This window comes from Saccopteryx leptura, chromosome 1 (assembly GCF_036850995.1).
Source record: "Saccopteryx leptura isolate mSacLep1 chromosome 1, mSacLep1_pri_phased_curated, whole genome shotgun sequence".
In the NCBI taxonomy this organism is placed as follows: Eukaryota; Metazoa; Chordata; class Mammalia; order Chiroptera; family Emballonuridae; genus Saccopteryx; species Saccopteryx leptura.
This window is the reverse complement of record NC_089503.1, coordinates 135,906,041-135,924,312: the sequence shown is the minus strand read 5'-3', so window position 1 is coordinate 135,924,312 and position 18,272 is coordinate 135,906,041. Positions and strand designations below refer to the sequence as shown.

General features: G+C 38.9%; 1 protein-coding gene across 3 annotated transcripts in view; it reads left to right on the top strand.

The window, feature by feature from the left end:
* ERCC8 (ERCC excision repair 8, CSA ubiquitin ligase complex subunit) overlaps positions 1-10,092 on the top strand; it is a 49,444-nt gene extending 39,352 nt beyond the window's left edge. For 2 of the 3 annotated variants that reach the window (XM_066375560.1, XM_066375543.1), the window contains 2 exons: positions 3,891-3,971; positions 9,257-10,092. In XM_066375560.1, coding sequence (XP_066231657.1) covers positions 3,891-3,971; positions 9,257-9,325 — 150 coding nt within the window. In that variant the 3' untranslated portion in view covers positions 9,326-10,092. The remainder of the gene's footprint in view (positions 1-3,890; positions 3,972-9,256) is intronic. The other variant, XM_066375551.1, reaches the window with a different exon arrangement.
* The last annotated feature ends 8,180 nt before the right edge of the window (positions 10,093-18,272 follow it).

Here is an 18,272-nt window from a genome sequence, read left to right as displayed (position 1 = left end):
AAAGAACATTTTTGTGACAATCGGTTAAACTTAAATGGGATCTAAGAATTAGCTGCTAATGATATATCAAAGTGAATTTTCTGATTTTTAATGCAATTTTTAGATTTTTTTTTTGCTATAATTTCTCAATTACAATTTACATTTAGTATTATTATATATTAGTTTCAGTTGTACAACATAGAGGGTAGACAGTTATATACTTTACAAAGTAGTGCCCCTGATTTTTCCAGTACCCACTCGGCACTCTACATAATTATTACACTCTTAATAAGAGTATAAAGTACAACATCCCTATTCTGTACTTTATATCCCCATAACTATTTCATGAGTCAGATGGGTGGGACCAGTGCATTTCCCCAGACTGATGCCATATAGAGGGGAGTGCTTGACTCAGGAAAGATGACATCTATGGGCACTGTAAGAGAGGGACTCAGCACAGGGACATGGGTGGCTGTCCTTCCAGTCCTCTCCCCAAAGTTACACAACCCAATCTCTCCCCGTATAATTTCAGTTTGCTCTGAGCCACCATCATCTACTGGAACTCAGGGGGAATGCTCACAATTCAGATTTTGTGTGCTGGCCTTCTAACTTTCTCCTGTCTCACCCTGGCAGACAGAATCCCCAATGACTTCCACAGCCAGATGTTATGTGGGCTCTTCTTCCTGGCTCTGGTGCTTCAGACAAGCCTGGCATGGAGTTGAGACCCCTCACTCCTCTGGAGGACCTTTGCAGCTGAAATATCTCTCTGGATTCTCAACCGCTGCATGGGGGTGTGGGGCCAGCCCTTTTCTTATCTCTGCCCTTCTAACCAGTCTTGGTGTGGCTTCTTGTACATATCCTTAGTTATAAGAGTTATTTATGTTCAGCTCATATTCAATTAGTGATTGCTCTATAATATACTTGCAATTCCGATTTTGTCCTGAGAGGACGTGAGTATAACTTCCATCTACTCTGCTGCCATCTTGGATCCCTCATGAATTTTTTGACATTGTTTATAGCAGTAGTCCCCAACCCCCAGGCCACAGACCGGTACTGGTCCGTGGGCCATTTCGTACTGGTCCACAGAGAAAGAATAAATAACTTACATTATTTCCACTTTATGTATATTTAAGTCCGGACGATGTTTTATTTTTTAAAAATGACCAGATCCCCTCTGTTACATCCGTCTAAGACTCACTCTTGACGCTTGTCTCAGTCACGTGATACATTTATCCATCCCACCCTATAGGCCGGTCGGTGAAAATATTTTCTGACATTAAACTGGTTCGTGGCCCAAAAAAGCTTGAGGACCACTGGTTTATAGCATTATAATTATGAAGGAGAATGCCCTTGCTCACAGGAAGTATACACTAAATTATTCAAGAGTGATGGAACCTTGTATTGGCAATTTACTCTCAAATATTTCAGAAAAAAGTATTTTGTACCATGCTTGCAACCTTTCTGCAAGTTTTAATATTTTTTAAGTCTAATTACCCAAATGAACTTCTATAGTTACCCCCCAAAATTTGAGACTCAATTAAAATAACTTCATTTATGTAAAGCCTTTATTCGTGCTGTTCTGTCCTAAGTTCTCTTTCTTGAACATTTACAGAATTTTCTTTATAGCTTTATCAGTGTAGCAGTACGTACCATGAATTGCCTTTTATCTTATCTAACCAAATTATCTTGGGTATATATCTTGCCTTCTCAGAAGGCTAAATTGCTCAAGTGCACTGGATAATATATGTTTTTTTTTGGGGGGGGGGTTGACAGAGAGAGTCAGACAGAGGGACAGACAAGGAAGAGAGAGAGATGAGAAGCATCAGTTCTTCGTTGCAGCATCTTGGTTGTTCGTTGATTGCTTGTTCATTGATTACTGTCTCATATGTGCCTTGACCGGGGGGCTACAGCAGAGCGAGTGAACCCTTACTCAAGTCAGCAACCTTGGGATCAGGCCAGTGACCTTTGGGCTCAAGCCAGCAACCATGGGGTCATGTCTGTGATCCCATGCTCAAGCTGGATGAGTCCACGCTCAAGCCGGCAACCTTGGGGTTTCAAAGCTGGGTCCTTGGCATACCAGTCCGATGCTCGATCCACTGCACCACCACCGGTCAGGCTGGATAATATGTATTATCTACAGTTAGTATAAGCATGTATTTTAAATTTAACAGTACAGTTCATATAATTTTGTTCTATTTGGAAATTTGATCATATTTAATTAAATCTAATTTACTTTAGTTTTTTAAATCTATAGTTCCTATAAATAACTTTCCCAGACCCATACCTTTTTTTTTTTTAGAAAAACACTTATTGTACCAAGTTTCAAATAGTTTTTGAGATGAACAATAATAAAAATAAATAATTGCGTACCAGAACAGGAAAATGTTACATTGTTAAAAAACATTTGTGTAGAAATATATTTCTGAGGGAAAAAATTACTTAGTCATTCAGAATTTTATAACCATTTAACATTTTTCTATTTTATGCTTTTTCTCCTTTCTCCTTTGCCTAATAGCTTTTCTTTAATGGACCTAGTGTTATTCATCCTGTTCTTTTCCCTTCCCAGTATGAGTATTTGGTTTATATCCTGCTCTGCTCTTTTGACGTTATGATAGTATTTTCCCATATCATTAAGTAGTCTTCACAAATAAATTTAATGGCTATATAGTAACACATCGTATGAGTACAACATAAATTTATACATAAATCACTGCTGTACTCTGGACAATTATTCTTTTGTAAATATAAAAGTAATGATATCTTTGAATTTTATATATGTGTTTGGCATGACTTCTTAGAAATGCATACAAGAACTTTTTATATATTTTGAGATTTATTCTCCAAGAATATAATACTAATTTTTGCCCTCTTTATAGGAAAGGATCTATTCCACTGCCCCATAGGAATATATCAGTACTAGCCAATGTAACACATTCCTTAAGGTTTGTTGGGAGGGGAAATGAACATTGTTCAGCCATGTGCAAACAGCACATCTATAAAGTATTGACATAGACAGGCTGTGCTTCCACTCAGGCTTCCCCTTATAAAATAAACTTCTCAAAAGCATAGCATATGGATCTATGAACTGAATAGCAGTCAGATAGGCAACTGTGAGCTAGGCAGAACTTTCTGTGAACTTTTGGCCTATTTTAGCTAAAAACTCATATAGTTTCCTCATGGAAGCCTTCTTAAAACTCAGTTATTAACGGGACAAACTATTCCATTTTATTTTCTCTTTCTCTACTTTGACACTTGATATGAATAGATACTATGATTGATAAAAAACCACTAGGCTGTTGAGTGTTTTTGTAAAATTTTCATGTTAGCAAGCTCTGAGGTATCATGATTCTATTTTTAAACATAAAACAAAGCTTGACTACATCCAGAAACAAACAAATTAAAAAAGGTACAAGTCTAGCCTGACCAGGCGGTGGCGCAGTGGATAGACCGGTTGGACTGGGATGCGGAGGACCCAGGTTCGAGACCCCGAGGTCGCCAGTTTGAGCGCGGGCTCATCTGGTTTGAGCAAAGCTCATTAGCTTGGACCCAAGGTCTCTGGCTTGAGGAAGGGTCACTCGGTCTGCTGTAGCCCCTGGTCAAGGCACATATGAGAACCAATCAATGAACAACTAAGGTGTCGCAACAAAGAACTAATGATTAATGCTTCTCATCTCTCTCTGTTCCTGTGTGTCTGTCCCTATCTATCCTTCTCTCTGACTCTCTTTCGGTCTCTGTAAAAAAAAAAGAAAAAGGAAAAAAAAAAGGTACAAGTCTAGTGGGGTGTTTTTGGAGTAGAAATAGATTTAATCTCATTGATGTAACCTAAGATTTAATTATTTAAAAACTAATGTAGTTTGTTTCAGATTGGTACCAGCTTTAAATTAATCACATCTTCACTTTCTGTGTTATAGGAACTTTATAGTGGTAGCAGAGACTGCAATATTCTTGCTTGGGTACCATCCTTATACGAACCAATTCCTGATAATGATGAGGTAAATGTTATTTGTACAAATGTACAAGGACTTCTAGATCATAAAGAAAAGATTATTAATTCACTTTATGTGGGAGAGACTTTTAAAGCATTTCTTGGCTATTTTCTGATTTTAAAAATAATTTTCCTGTTATTAGACATTTGGAAAATTCAGAAAAATATTAAAGCAAGAACAAATTTCTAAAGTTGAAATAATCACTATTTACATTTCGATTTACTGCTACTTTTTTTCTGTGCATATGTGTTTTTTCTAGCACTTAATACGCTTAGACAAACACCTTGGCATCCTACAGTTTCACTTAATAATATACATTTAGCATTTTTTCATGCTGTTAATTAACTATTGTTTTTAATACTATAGCATTCTGTCATTTATATACCACAATTTACTTAAATACTCATTTGAAGAACATTTCTTTTGATCATTTTAACAAATCAAAGTAAATATCTGTTCATAAATTATTTATATTTCCAATTATTTCTTTGGATAGAATGGATGACATTTCTAAGGTCTTTATTCACACTGTCAAATTTTTCTGATTTAAATTGCTACCAGCAAACAGTCTGTTAGTTTCTATCTTAGAGCATAAATTGGTACAAATATGACAGTTTGAATAAAAAGCCTTAAAAATGTGATGGATAAACAAAGATGATCCCTGGTCCTAAGCAGTAGCCTTAGTATTTTTTTACTTTTATGTCAAGCCTTTCCTACCAAAGACTGTTTAATCAAGCATTGTTAATCATCCTGATTTATCATAATTTCTGTGATATAAAAAGTCTAATGTCTAAAATCCAATATTTATATAGATATAATTTTTTAGAGTTCAAAATATAAATAATGAAATTAGAAACACCTTAAGTTAATCTTACCCAAGTCAGAGTAAAAATAAAACATCTTAAATAGAGATGAAAGAAACTCATTGAGAGAGAAAGTTTGAAATTCTAAAAAATCATGTATTTAGTTCTGTTGTCCAAATCACATGGCAATGAATTTTTGTGGGGGTAATTAATAACATTTAGCAGCTATTCACAAAATATATTTCTTACCTAAGTTTGCAACTGCTATGGCTACTGCAGTGTAAAGCCTGTGAATTATTTTATTTTGGCCCTACTCTAAATAAAAGAGAGAGAGAGAGAGAAAAAAAAAACAATGATAAATCTTTAAGCAGCTGGCCAAACACTGAATAATTCCAGATTTCATCACATGTCTATTTGGTTTTGATGGCTTTGATTATTTTTCGTGCACAGAGCTTTAAATGACTGGATATTCTTCTGTAGAAAGTTTAATATGGTAAAATAATTTAGTTCAGCCATTTTTTATTTTTTTTTGTATTTTTCTGAAGTTGGAAACGGGGAGGCAGACAGACTCCCGCATGCGCCCGACCGGGATCCACCGGGCATGCCCACCAGGGGGTGATGCTCTGCCCATCTGGGGTGTTGCTCTGTTGCAACCAGAGCCACTCTAGCGCCTGAAGCAGAGGCCACAGAGCCATCCCCAGCGCCCGGGCCATCTTTGCTCCAATGGAGCCTTGGCTGCGGGAGGGGAAGAGAGAGACAGAGAGGAAAGTGTGGCGGAGGGGTGGAGAAGCAAATGGGCGCTTCTCCTGTGTGCCCTGGCCGGGAATCGAACCCAGGTCCTCCACACGCTAGGCCGTAGAAGAATTTTTATATACAAGAGATTAACCTGAACAAGTAGAAAATCAAATGGAGATACACAAGTTAGCTTTATTTTTGTTTTAGAACTAAAAAACCTTATCTTTTTAAAATATCTATTTTGTTTTACTTTAAGATAATTCTCATATTAATATCAATGGTATGTGCTAAGATTATTTTTACAAAACTTTAATCTGAAAGATTTCTGTGAATATAGGTAGAACATGAGTGTGATCATGATACAGCTCCCAGTAGAGAAGTACGCCTACAGAAAACCCTGTTCCTTAGGTTGATATTTGCTGTTTAACTCATATTTAAAAGTTTTTCATCTCAGCTATCAAATAAATGATGTGCAGTTTCCCAGAGAGACAACAGAACACAGTTCAAAACAAAACAGAACAAAACACACTTGCATACACACTCATTTAGCCTTTAGTTTTGGGTAAACTAAGTAATAATAATACTGGTAACTGGGTTTGAATCCCAAGTTTGCCATTTATTAGTGATCTAAGACAAGTTTTTATCTTGAACTATTAGAATCATCAAAGCAAAATTGTTCTTAGGTTTCCTTTCAAATCCACCCTTGATGAGCTTTACTTCCCCATCAACCAAGATATAATCCCCTATGTGTGTTTCTTCTGAAATCCAAGATAGAGGAGGAATTTAGTTCTGTCATAAGAAACTGAAGAGTACTGTATTGGGGTAATAGGAACAGATTTTATGGTCTTTAAGCATAAATCCTGTTATTTATATGGCAGGAGGTTTTATTATACCTGAAGAATCTGCCTCCTTCCCTCCCCCCCTTCCTAAGCTTAGTCATGGTCAAGGCAAGCCTCTATAACTCTTAATCAGTTTTCCCTTTCTGAGACCTACATGTCAGTTACATTACAGTATAAATCTGACTTCTCACCAAGAATCTTACTTTATTTTGACAGTCACACTATACAGAGCTGTATCATTTACCACTTGTGTAGGTGTACAATTACTTGCTGATACAAACAACCGTATATCCTACCTATGGAAACTTTCAAGTATTTACCATTAAGAAATTTAGAATTGCTCAAGATGTACATGTGATAGATGTTTGGTTTTTTTCTTCTTTCATATTTTTTAGACCTGGACTAGGACCCCTCTAAACTCATATTTCTCTATCTCTATAACATTCACAACTATGTGTCAGTGAACAGGCAACCTGGTAAGGTAGAGACGGATCTGTTCAAGCATAGATAGTATTTTCACTAGGAGGAGGTAGTTACACTGGATCAGTGGGTCTCAAACAATAATATGTGTACCATATTCATACATGTTTTTACCACAGCTTGTAACTATAAGTATACTGTTTTATTTGTGGTTTTTAGCTATAAAATATATATATGTATAATACTGTAATAAATTCATACTGTTATCTTTTACTATAAACAGTAAAATTTACTTGCAACATTTCAATTTACACTTATTTTTGTCTTTTTGCTCACCATAACAAAAATAACTTAGTGAAATATAATTTTGCTTCTCTGTTGAGTCTTCAAATAAATTTCAAGGTTTAATAGGTTACATATTGGGTTTGCATAATAGAAATTGGAGGCATGACCTTTGTGTGGTTTATCTACCTAGGGATGTTTTGATAGATATGTAAGGCAGAGTTAAAGGCTTCCAAAGATAGAATAGGGAAGAAGAATCACCTAGCCCTTAAAGACAATACATCTTTGAATAAACTCTCACTAAAAACCTAGCTTAGTAGTTGAAGTATAAACCCAGAAAGATAGGAAATTCAGTAGATATTTTGAAGGAAGAAATGCTACTCAGTATGCTACTCTTGCAGCCCCCTGGACTGCTGCTGGAAATAGATGAATTGTTAGCTGAAGTTTGGTCATAGTTTTGTATCTGGACATTTGGGGTATAATGGAATTTTGTTTGTACAACTAAGTGATGATAGCCAACATTAGGTTTAGTAATAGTTATAATAGCCACCATTAGGTTAGTAATATATTCTGATCTATAGCTTTAACAGCTATAAAGAATGCCTAAATTAATATATTGTTTTACAACTATCCTGGTTGATACTTTGAGTATTTACTGGAAACACCTACTTTTTCTACTATTATCATTGTTTGAGTTATAAGATTTTAAGTCATTATAGTCATCAAAAAGGAAATGGAACATTTTCAGACATACAATATGTGTTACCCTTATCATAAAATATTGCTATATGTTGTAAAAGGCAATTCCTATAAGATATTTAAGAGTAGTCTTGGTGCTAATATATTATTGAATTTTGGGTTTGTAGCATATGTAAAGTCTGTAGAATAAGTATAAGTATCATAATACTCAGATACTCAAAATAATGAGACCATCTTAAAGACCTTTAGTTATTTACCAGTGAATAAGAATGTAACCATTAAAAATGTTTCCAAAAAGAGTGAATTTATTTGAAATACTGCAAATAATTAAAATTCCTCTAGATGTTGATTACCTTGATTAGGTATGACTCTAAAGTTGTATGAATACTGTTATATTTTGTTGTTTTAAATACACATTATCCAAATGCATGTTATCTTTCCAAGAGATCTCCCAGAGAAACCTATATGGTAATGACAAACATGTTACTATTCCTGACATATTTGACATTGCTTCGGAACTACTTTACCAATTATAAAAAATAAATAAACCTCACTACTTAAAAATCTATATTACTTTTTTTAACCTACATTACTTTTTGAACCAAAAATGATATTAGTCTGTTTGATGAATACCTTATTCCTCATATATAGATATTTATTTATTTATAAAAGTCAGGTTCAGCCAAGCCTGACCAGCAGGTGGCACAGTGGATAGAGTGTTGTCCTGGGACATTGAGGACCCAGATTTGAAACCCTGAGGTCTCTGACTTGAGCACAGGCTCACCAGCTTGAGCGCAGGGTCGCTGACTTGAGTGTGGGATCGTAGACAGGACCCCATAGTCACTGGCTTGAACCCAAAGGTCTCTAGCTTGAGTCCAAGGTTGCTGGCTTGAGCAAGAGGTCACTGACTCAGCTGGAGCCCTCTGGTCAAGGCAAATGTGAGAAAGCAATCAATGAGCAACTAAGGTGCTGCAACTATGAGTTGATGCATCTCATCTCTCTCCCTTCCTGTCTGTCTCTCTCTTTCTGTCTCTCTCTCACTAAAAAAAAAAAAAAGTTGTCAAGCAGACTATAGGCCTGAGTCCATTTTGTCTTCATGTGTCTACATGGATGATAATTTGTTCCCATCATCCAGTAATTCCAAAGAGTTGCAGAAATGCATTAAACAGTAGCATCACAGTGTGTGTGTGTGTGTGTGTGTGCGCGCGCGCGCACATGCACGCGTGCTCACATACACACATTCTCATGTGCTCACATGTATGTTGTGAGGTAACTGCTTTGAGGGAACAGTCAATAATTGTGATAAATTCTAGTATATCCATTTAAAATGAAATTAAACTATATTGTATGTGGAATGTTTATTACATTATTTTTATTTTGAAATTAATAATTATATAGTTTCTTCCAAAATAACTAATCGTTTTCTTTCTGATATGTTTTATAACTATATCGTGAACCTAAAATCATGAGGTAGATTAATTGAATCTTCCTTTTTCCCCCACACTTTTTTTAGACTACAACCAAATCACAGTTAAATCCAGCATTTGAAGATGCCTGGAGCAGCAGTGATGACGAAGGATGAATGAATATCAATCCTAAGTACTTTTGTATCTCTACTGATAAAATTTTTAAAATGAGACTTTTTTTTTAACTGTTCAGTGACAGCTAATTTATCCCTGAATGTGGGTGATTCTTTTCTCTCCACCCCAATGGTTTAAAATGAGATTAGTATTTGCCTGAAATCCTAAGGCAGACTTTTTATATAGTTTGTTTAATCAAAACATGTCTCTTGGTAACAGTTGCTGTGGCCTGCAGCAGCCCCTGTTGCTATAGTAGGAGGAGACAAGTCATGGCACCACCATGCGGGACCGCGAGCAGACTGTGTAAACTCTAAGACGCTGTCTCTGAGGATGCGCAAGTGGAGGTTCACAGCACTGACTTTCTCCTATTGGCTGTGCCATCAGGCTGCTCATTTTACTTTCAATGACTATTTTACTGTGGATGATCGTATCAAAAATAATAGTTGAAAAGTTAGTATCAAAAATGTTTTATTCCTTCTTATTCATGTATTCAGTTTTTGTAATGATTTCATTTAGTTGACCATTGTCTAGTTTTGTGTTAAATATTTTGGATTCAGTTCCATTTAAAAAGTGCATCACAGGATTTTTTTTTAACTTGGGAAAAAAATCCCATGTTTCCTTTATTTTAATGAGTCAGATGGCAGCTTATACTCATACTTGAAATTCCTTTCTCTGAATTTTTTTAAGATGTGACCAAGTCCTACTTCATTCATCAATGTAGAAAACGCCCTATTCTGGCTTAATCATAAATGTGGTCATAAAACTTCCATTTTACTGTTTACTCTTCTTGTGTCATAACCCATAAGTTATTATCATGAAGCTGATCTTATATATCCTTTCTTCAGCAGGAGTCTAGTAAAAGAGGTTTTCGTGAGCTTGAATACCAAGTATACAGTTATTGAGTTTTAAATGTATAGCATTAGGCCTCATATCAGACCTTCCTGGCCAACTTTTTTACGTACATTTACTTAATAGTTGATTTTCTTAAGCCCTTAATATTTTATTATTACCCCCCAATCCCACGCTGTGTTGGTGAGGATGCTTAAGACTTTTGAGAATGCTATAGAAATTGGAAATTATTTTTTTAATTTTAAGGAAAAAGAAGTCCTCCTCTAAACAGCAAATAAGTGTATTGTTTCTTCTCTTTTTTGCATAAATTAACCTATTTATTTTATGCAAGCAGTGTTTCAGATTGTGTAGCTCCTAAAGGTCTTTCAATTCCTTCAGTCTTCTGACGGCAGACTTGACCGTGATGGCCGGAGTGGTGGTGTAGGGCCAAGCACCACCAGCTACTGTGTCCATGCAGGAACCACAGCACCAGACCCTCACAGCTTCTCTCTTCATCCTGGTTCTGCCACAGAAGGAGCAAGGGCACTTGGCATGCTGGCTGAGTTCAGTTTTCTTCCCCATTTTCCTGAGGGAAGCACCATAACTGGTCCCATATTTACGGAAGATTCCAACCTTCTTGTTATGTTTAGTTCAGAATCCAAGAGAGATACAACTTCTTTCTAGTCAGTCCTTCATATTTGTAGATTTCACATCAGCAGATTCAACCAACTGTGGATCAAGAATATTCCCCCCAAGGCCTGACCTGTGGTGGCACAGTGGATAAAGTGTCGACCTGGAAATGCTGAGGTCGCTGGTTCGAAACCCTGGGCTTGCCTGGTCAAGGCACATATGGGAGTTGATGCTTCCAGCTCCTCCCCCCTGTCTCTCTTCTCTCTCTCTCTCTCTCTCTCTCTCTCTCTCTCTCTCTCCCTCTCTCTCTCCTCTCTAAAATGAATAAATAAAATTAAAAAAATTAAAAAAAAATATTCCCCCCAAAAAACTTACATTGTTGCTAATACATATTATGTAATTCTGCCTATGATAATCGCACCTATACTGAACACATACAGAGGTTTTTTTTCTTGTCATTATTCCCTAAATAGTTCATTATAAAAACTATTTGTATAGCATTTATGTTGTATTTGGTAGTAAAACTAATCTAGAGATTATTTCAATTATATGGGAGGATGTATATACTATACCATTTCATATAAGGGACTTGAGCATCCTTGGATTTTGGTATTCATAGGGGATCCTGGAACTAATACTCTGTGAATACCAATATATGTACTCACTGGAAAAAATTCAAGCAACATAAAAACTTACAAAAAAATGTAATGGTCGCATAGGATGATGTATATTACCCTAAGGTAACCACTACTAACATTTTGGTGGCATTCTTCCAAGCATCTCTTTGTGACACATGTAATTATACGTAATGGGATGTTCAACATGCTGTTGTTATCATGGAAACCCCTCTCCTCCCACATCAGTCACCTTCCCCATCCCTTACCCCTTCCACCGCAATCCAAGTTATTATGTGTTCTTTCACATTATAATTCTGTATGGACCAATGTAGACCTAGATGGGGAAGTGTTTTTATTTTGCAAGAACGGTATATACACAGTTCTTTTTTTTTTTTTCTTCAGTTATACCTCATAGAAATCCCTCTGTGTCTAAGTGTGTTGGCTATATTTTCTTATTTTCTGTATTCTTGATAGTCTGGCATGTGTAACCTTGATCCTAGGGACACTGCCCCTTCCAGGACTGCCCCTCCCAGGACTAGCTAGTTTCTAAAAATAACTAAAGACTTTCATTCGATATACAAACCAACCAATCCAGAGTCCACACCTACAAACTCTCACACTCCAAGTCAGTATTGCCCCTTGCTCTAAGTCACCCCAGGGCCAGGTACTGGACAACTGGGGACCTTCCTTATAGCCCAGAGTCTACCAAAATTATTCAAACTATCCAACCCTAAATTTACTGAGTGTTCCATCCCTGCCTCGCTCCTTCCCTCCCGGGAAACCTCAGTAAAGGCTCTGGGCCATGCTCTGCCCTCTCTGTGGAGAGGAGGTGTCCTGACCAACCCCGGTCCTTCCCCCTGTGGCCCTGCATGGCACGGTGTGCTGTGCCTTCAGATTCTAGGGATCTGTGAGTCTGAACTTCTTCCTTCACGACAATTGTTTCCATGTTGTATGTCTTACCATACATGATTAGAACAAATCCTAGGTATAAATCTTGACATAGTTGGCACAGTGAGCAGGGTGGTTTGATGCTCCATGGAGATGCTATGTCCTAACACTGCTCTTGGCTTACTAACTGGACCCAACAGTCAGTAGACACTGCCTGAAAGGGCACCCCTGGTTGTTGGCACCCTTGCTGCTTGGTGGCTACTAAACTGATGTTATTGTTGTTGTTTTATTGGTATTGCCATGATTTTTCAACCAAAAGGTGGCACTCAACATATTTCCCCATTTTGATGGAATTCCCAACAAGGTCCAGGAAAGAATCCCAGGGGGTATATAGGTAATTGGCTACATCTTGAAAAGTTCCCTTTGAAGGGGATGAGGAGGGACCAAGCTCCAAGTGCCACGGGATCTAATGCACTGGTATGTGGCAGCACTGACAAGAGGTGGGGTCATCTGAGTCCTTCGGAGGAAAGTGCCTGCTGCCTAGGAGTCACATGCTCCTGGGAGCACTCCATAAACCACTTCTCTTTTACCCTCCGAACTTTTACAAGTCAAATTTCAACCTGGTCCTTGGAGTAGTAAGAGATGCTTCCCCTGAACACTTGCTCGTGTGCAAAGGGCCGTTCGTGGATTTGTTGCGAGGGCTTCCACAGGGGTAGTGGCTCCCCACAAACAGTGTTCAGGTCATAAGCCTCTCTGCTGTGTCTGCTTACTGCTATCACGGGTGATTGGGTTCCCAACCCAGTGAGGTATAAGGGGTCGCATCCCTGGAGACCAGTGGCTCACTGTGGAATGAAAAAGGGGAGGAAGGGAAAGGAGCATCTGGTTCCAGCTCCCCCAAAACCCTGAGGAGGTGATCCAATTAATAAAAAAGTGAAACATCTAATCCTTGTGCATGGCTGTCCTAGCTGCTTCTTATCAGTATGCAAAGGGTCTCATGCACAAAACAGCTGGTGCCATCATTGCTTTCCTAGATGTAGAGCCTAGCTCCTCTAAGGTTGATTGGGATGCCCTAGAGAAGGGGCCACAGCTCACAGCAAAGTCCACTCAGGGGCCGCCAGGAACTTATCAGGTAAACATCCAAAAGAAAAAAAATTAAGCTCCCTAGAAATACAAGCCACTCTAAAATACTTTGTTTAAAAAGAGGCTGAGGTGTGAGGAAAAGACTGATTCTTCTGTGAACAAAGGTCATCCCAGCCAGAGGTTGCCTAGAGGCACCTGGCCCCGGTAGCCTCCCCCCTTACCCTTTTATCAGCCAGAACAAGAAAGTGAAGATAGCACCTTCAGGGGCAAAAGCCTGAAACAGGAAGAAAACAAATGAAGAAAGACTGCCACTTTTGGAGGCTGCCAGCCCAAAGGGAAAGCCAGGAACTTTAAATCTTAAGCACTGCCACCCTTTCCCTAGACCACATGGTTCCCTGGGAACCCCCTTAAGATTAACTAAATGAGCAGCAGTGGGAGTACATAGACTCTGCATCTGGCACAGCTAGCCATCATACATGCTGGAGCTCAGTGCAATATTCCTGATTTCTGTCTCTTAACCAGGATGTCCTTAACCAAGAAACAACACACTTGGCCAAACTTCAGGCAGCCACCTTAGTGCTGGATGGCCAACAAGTAGCCCCATCTTCACATTTATTATAAACTGTTGGGCCATTGCCTAAAAATTGCCCCTTTAAGGAGAATAAAACAAACCAGTTTGGGACTTTTGCCTCCCAGATATCCAAAGTAGAAATCAAAATCACCTCTTTTCACATGTATTAATTAAGACCACGATGCAAGGCTTGCTAGGACACACTGTTCACTTTTGAAGCTACAGACATTACTGATAATAACCAAGACACATATTTTACTTTTCTGAATAGACAACACCGGTCTCTTAGAAAAAGTATTCCCTAGAGCTTTCATCTCCCTGGTAAGTCCCAAATAGACATTTTAATTGACAGACATATGGTCTTTAAATTTTAGTCAGGTAAATGGGCCCCTAAATATCACAGGGCCAGGTACCAGACAACTAGGGACCATACTTACAGCTCTGAGTCTCTACCTTGCTCTAGGCCTTTCTCTTAATTCAAGATTCCTTGACCAATTTATACCTCATGCCAACTTAAAAAGCTTTCCCATTACCCTTTCTTATAGGTAAAGGGGGATGTACATGGCCTCCATGTACATAAAGACATATATGAGGCCCTTTTTATAATGTATTCATCATCTTTATATTTTTTTAATCATTCCCACATCCCAGGAAGGCAGGAGGTCAGATAAAGGGGACATACTCTCCTGGGACTCATTAACCAAATTGTCCATGGACCAGACAGCTGCTAATCTGATATGAGACCCATCTGAACCTAAAATCCACCAAAAAACAAAATCCCTGTCAGGTGCATCTGCACTTGTTTCTGTTGAGTGTTGGTCTTACTACTGGTGTGAGCGCTTTCGTTTCCAATCTGGAGGCCCGAACCCTCTAAACCATTGTTTCAACCAAACATGGCGAATGCTGAGACCCCCATCATCTCGAGTGGGTACTGTCTTGGAAAAGATACCAATTTCATGTCCCAGGTATTACATTGTCCCTGTCCAAGACCTCATCATTAAGGACAGTTTCACCCCGATACTAAAACCTCTCGGTCTCAGTGATGCCCATGGGCTGCCTCTCCTAAGGCATAAGTTGGACACAGGGCGTTTTTGCTTTTCCTTCTTTGATATTGGAGATCTCATGTTTCTGAGCTGTCTGCTTAGCCTATGATTCTGTTATACTCCTTGTTTTCTGCCAAAAGGCATATGCCTGCACTCCCATGCCTAAGGGGAAATCTGATGGAATTTACTAGCATCTACCTCACATCAGTCAAACCATTCGGCCCTCTCGGGACAGGGCCAGCTATTTTCCAAAGCTTTTTTCTACCCTCTCCTTATGTCTCTTGCCATGACCACCACAACCACTCTTTTTTGCTTGGTACAACCCAAATACCACTAATCTTCATAAATACTTTACTAACATTTTATACCCATCAATAAAATAACTGCTGGACCTGCTTATCGTGTGTGTGTGTGTGTGTGTGTGTGTGTGTGTGTGTGTGTGTGTGTAAAAGTCTTGAACTTACAAACCAACCAGTGCAGAGTCCATACCCTCAACTATCTCCATCAAACCCATTCTTATCGTGTGTGTGTGTGTGTGTGTGTGTGTGTGTGTGTGTGTGTGTGTAAAAGTCTTGAACTTACAAACCAACCAGTGCAGAGTCCATACCCTCAACTATCTCCATCAAACCCATTCCAAGCCAATATTCCCCTTGTCCTAAATTATCCCAGGGCCAGGTACCAAACAACTAGGAACCATTCTTATAGCTCTGAGTCTACCAAAATTATTCAAACTATCCAACCCTAAATGTACCTACCCTGCCTCACCCGTTTCTTCCCAGAAAATCCCAAAAAAGTCTCTGGACCATGTTTTGCCCTCTTCTTACAGAAGAGGTCTTTTGACCAACCATAGTCCTTTTCCCTGTGTGCCATGCCTCCTGGTTCTAGGGATCTGTGGGTATAAACTTCCTTTATGATGGTCATTACCATGTTCACATAACATAGAAAAAAACCCAGGTACAAATGTTAATACATTAAGTCATTGTTGATTTTTTTGTTTGTTTGTTTTTGTTTTAATAAATAAATTTTTATTAATTTTAATGGGGTGACATCAATAAATCAGGGTACATATATTCAAAGAAAACATGTCCAGGTTATCTTGTCATTCAATTCTGTTGCATACCCATCACCCAAAGTCAGACTGTCCTCCGTCACCTACTATCTAGTTTTCTTTGTGCCTCTCCCCCCCCCCTCCACCTCTCCTTCCTTCCCTCCCCCCACCCCCTGTAACCACCACACTCTTGTCCATGTCTCTTAGTCTTGTTTTTATGTCCCACCAATGTATGGAATCCTGCAGTTCTTGTTTTTTTTTCTGATTTACTTATTTCACTCCGTATAATGTTATCAAGATCCCACCATTTTGTTGTAAGTGATCCGATGTCATCATTTCTTATGGCTGAATGGTATACCATGGTGTATATGTGCCACATCTTATCCAATCTTCTTTTTCTTTTTTTTTTTTTCTTTTTTTTTTTTACAGTGATTAAAGCCTTTAAGCAAACTCTTGGCCAATACAGCAAGAATCCATAAAAGAGTAGTGTCCTTAACATGTTCACCAAGTCCAAGTTGGCCTCAACACCATGCCAAATCCCTGAAAAATGCAACCCAACCCCAGTTCAGTCTGTTAGGAGCTGTCCCAAGGAGCAGGAGTCCAGGAAAAGTCCACATCCAAGAAAAGTCCGCATGGCACTGGAATTGTTTTCACAATTCTATACTTTGCAGCTCACATCCAAGTCCCAATGACCGCTGCTTCTAGCTGGTAATGATTCAGGTAGACTGGAAAAGCCATCTGCAGCATGTGTGGAGATGGAGCTTCTGTTCTCCTCTGCCTGGAGAGATGAGACCAGGTTGCTTTTCCCTGGAGCTCTGCGACTGTGGCTTGGTAAAGAGAACCTTGGGATACACTAAGCTGGGTGGCAAAGGTAGATTCATAATAGAAGTTGGAAAAAGGGGGAAAGAGAGCTCTAAATTAGGAGTAGGTCCCAGCCTGAAATATGAGTGGGGCATTGAGGTAGGAGGAATAAAGGAAACACTATATATTAAACAAAGCAGCAGAAAATAGGACTATCAACACCCACAACAGAGTACTTCGAGGGAAGAATAAAAAACCTGACTATTTAGGCAAGACATAGTTAAGTGGCCCTTGTGCAAATGAGATCAGTTTACCTGCTTCTTGGAAGAAATATCCTAGGCTCGTCCACAGTGTCGCAGATGGGGCCGACGGCCCTGGGCACCTTCAGCCTTCAGAGGCAAACCCCAGCATTCTGGGCAAGGTTAGGTCATAGGTGGCTGGAGCAGGGCTGGAAGAGACTGAACCCTCCCTTAGAGGAGCGAGGGGGAAGCCTACCTTCCAGTGTCCCTGTTTCCTCACAGCAGAGGCATGTAAGTCTGGCAGGCTTTAGCTCAATGACCTTCCTTTCCACTATTGAAGCAGGACCCAGATGGCATCCTATGAGACCCCTTTGGGACGTTGGAGCCTTTAAGGGCGTATCCTAAAAGCTGGTAGTTCCCCTGATCTCTATTGGGCTTTTTCTGCCTCTTGCTATCTTAAAAGCCATGCTCAGAAGATCTCGCTGAGGGGTTTGAGTCTCCCCATCCGCCTATATAAACCTTTTCTGTTAATCTGGAGCTATTTGGAAAAAGACAAAACAGTGTTATTAGCTGGATCAAATAAAGAAGGTAGAGTTTGCAGGAGAAAAAGATTTGGTGTCTCCTGTTCATCAGCATTCAAAAGAAATTTAAAAATGTTTAAGTAAAAAGCATGAATGGTAGACTCATAGGAGTTCCAGGCTATGACTCCCCCCTTTTAAATTTTTTTAAATTGACCTTAAAATATTTGCTGGGTATACTTTAATAATACCTTGACTTTAAAGATTATAAGAAATACACATAATTCAAAAGGTTTGACAAAATACAGTAAATGCTTTTGCTCCATATGCAGGAGCATTGTCAGTTTAACTAGTTTAGGAAATCCAATAATAGAACAATGCATACAGACAATGAGCTATAACATGCTTAGCAGCCTCTTCTGTTCTGACAGAGGTTACTATAAATCCAGAATATGTATCCACGGTAACGTGGACATAGGACTGTTTGCCAAATGAAGGTATATGAGTAACATCCATTTGCCAAAGTTGTCCTGGTAGGGGTCCTTGAGGGTTAACTCCAAATGAAGGGGCAGATTGTAGTATAGGACCCCTTGGACAGGATTTCCCAATCTGCCATGCTGCTTCCCGAGAAAGTTGAAACTGTTTACACAGGGCTGCAGCATTCTGGTGATGAATAGTATGAAACT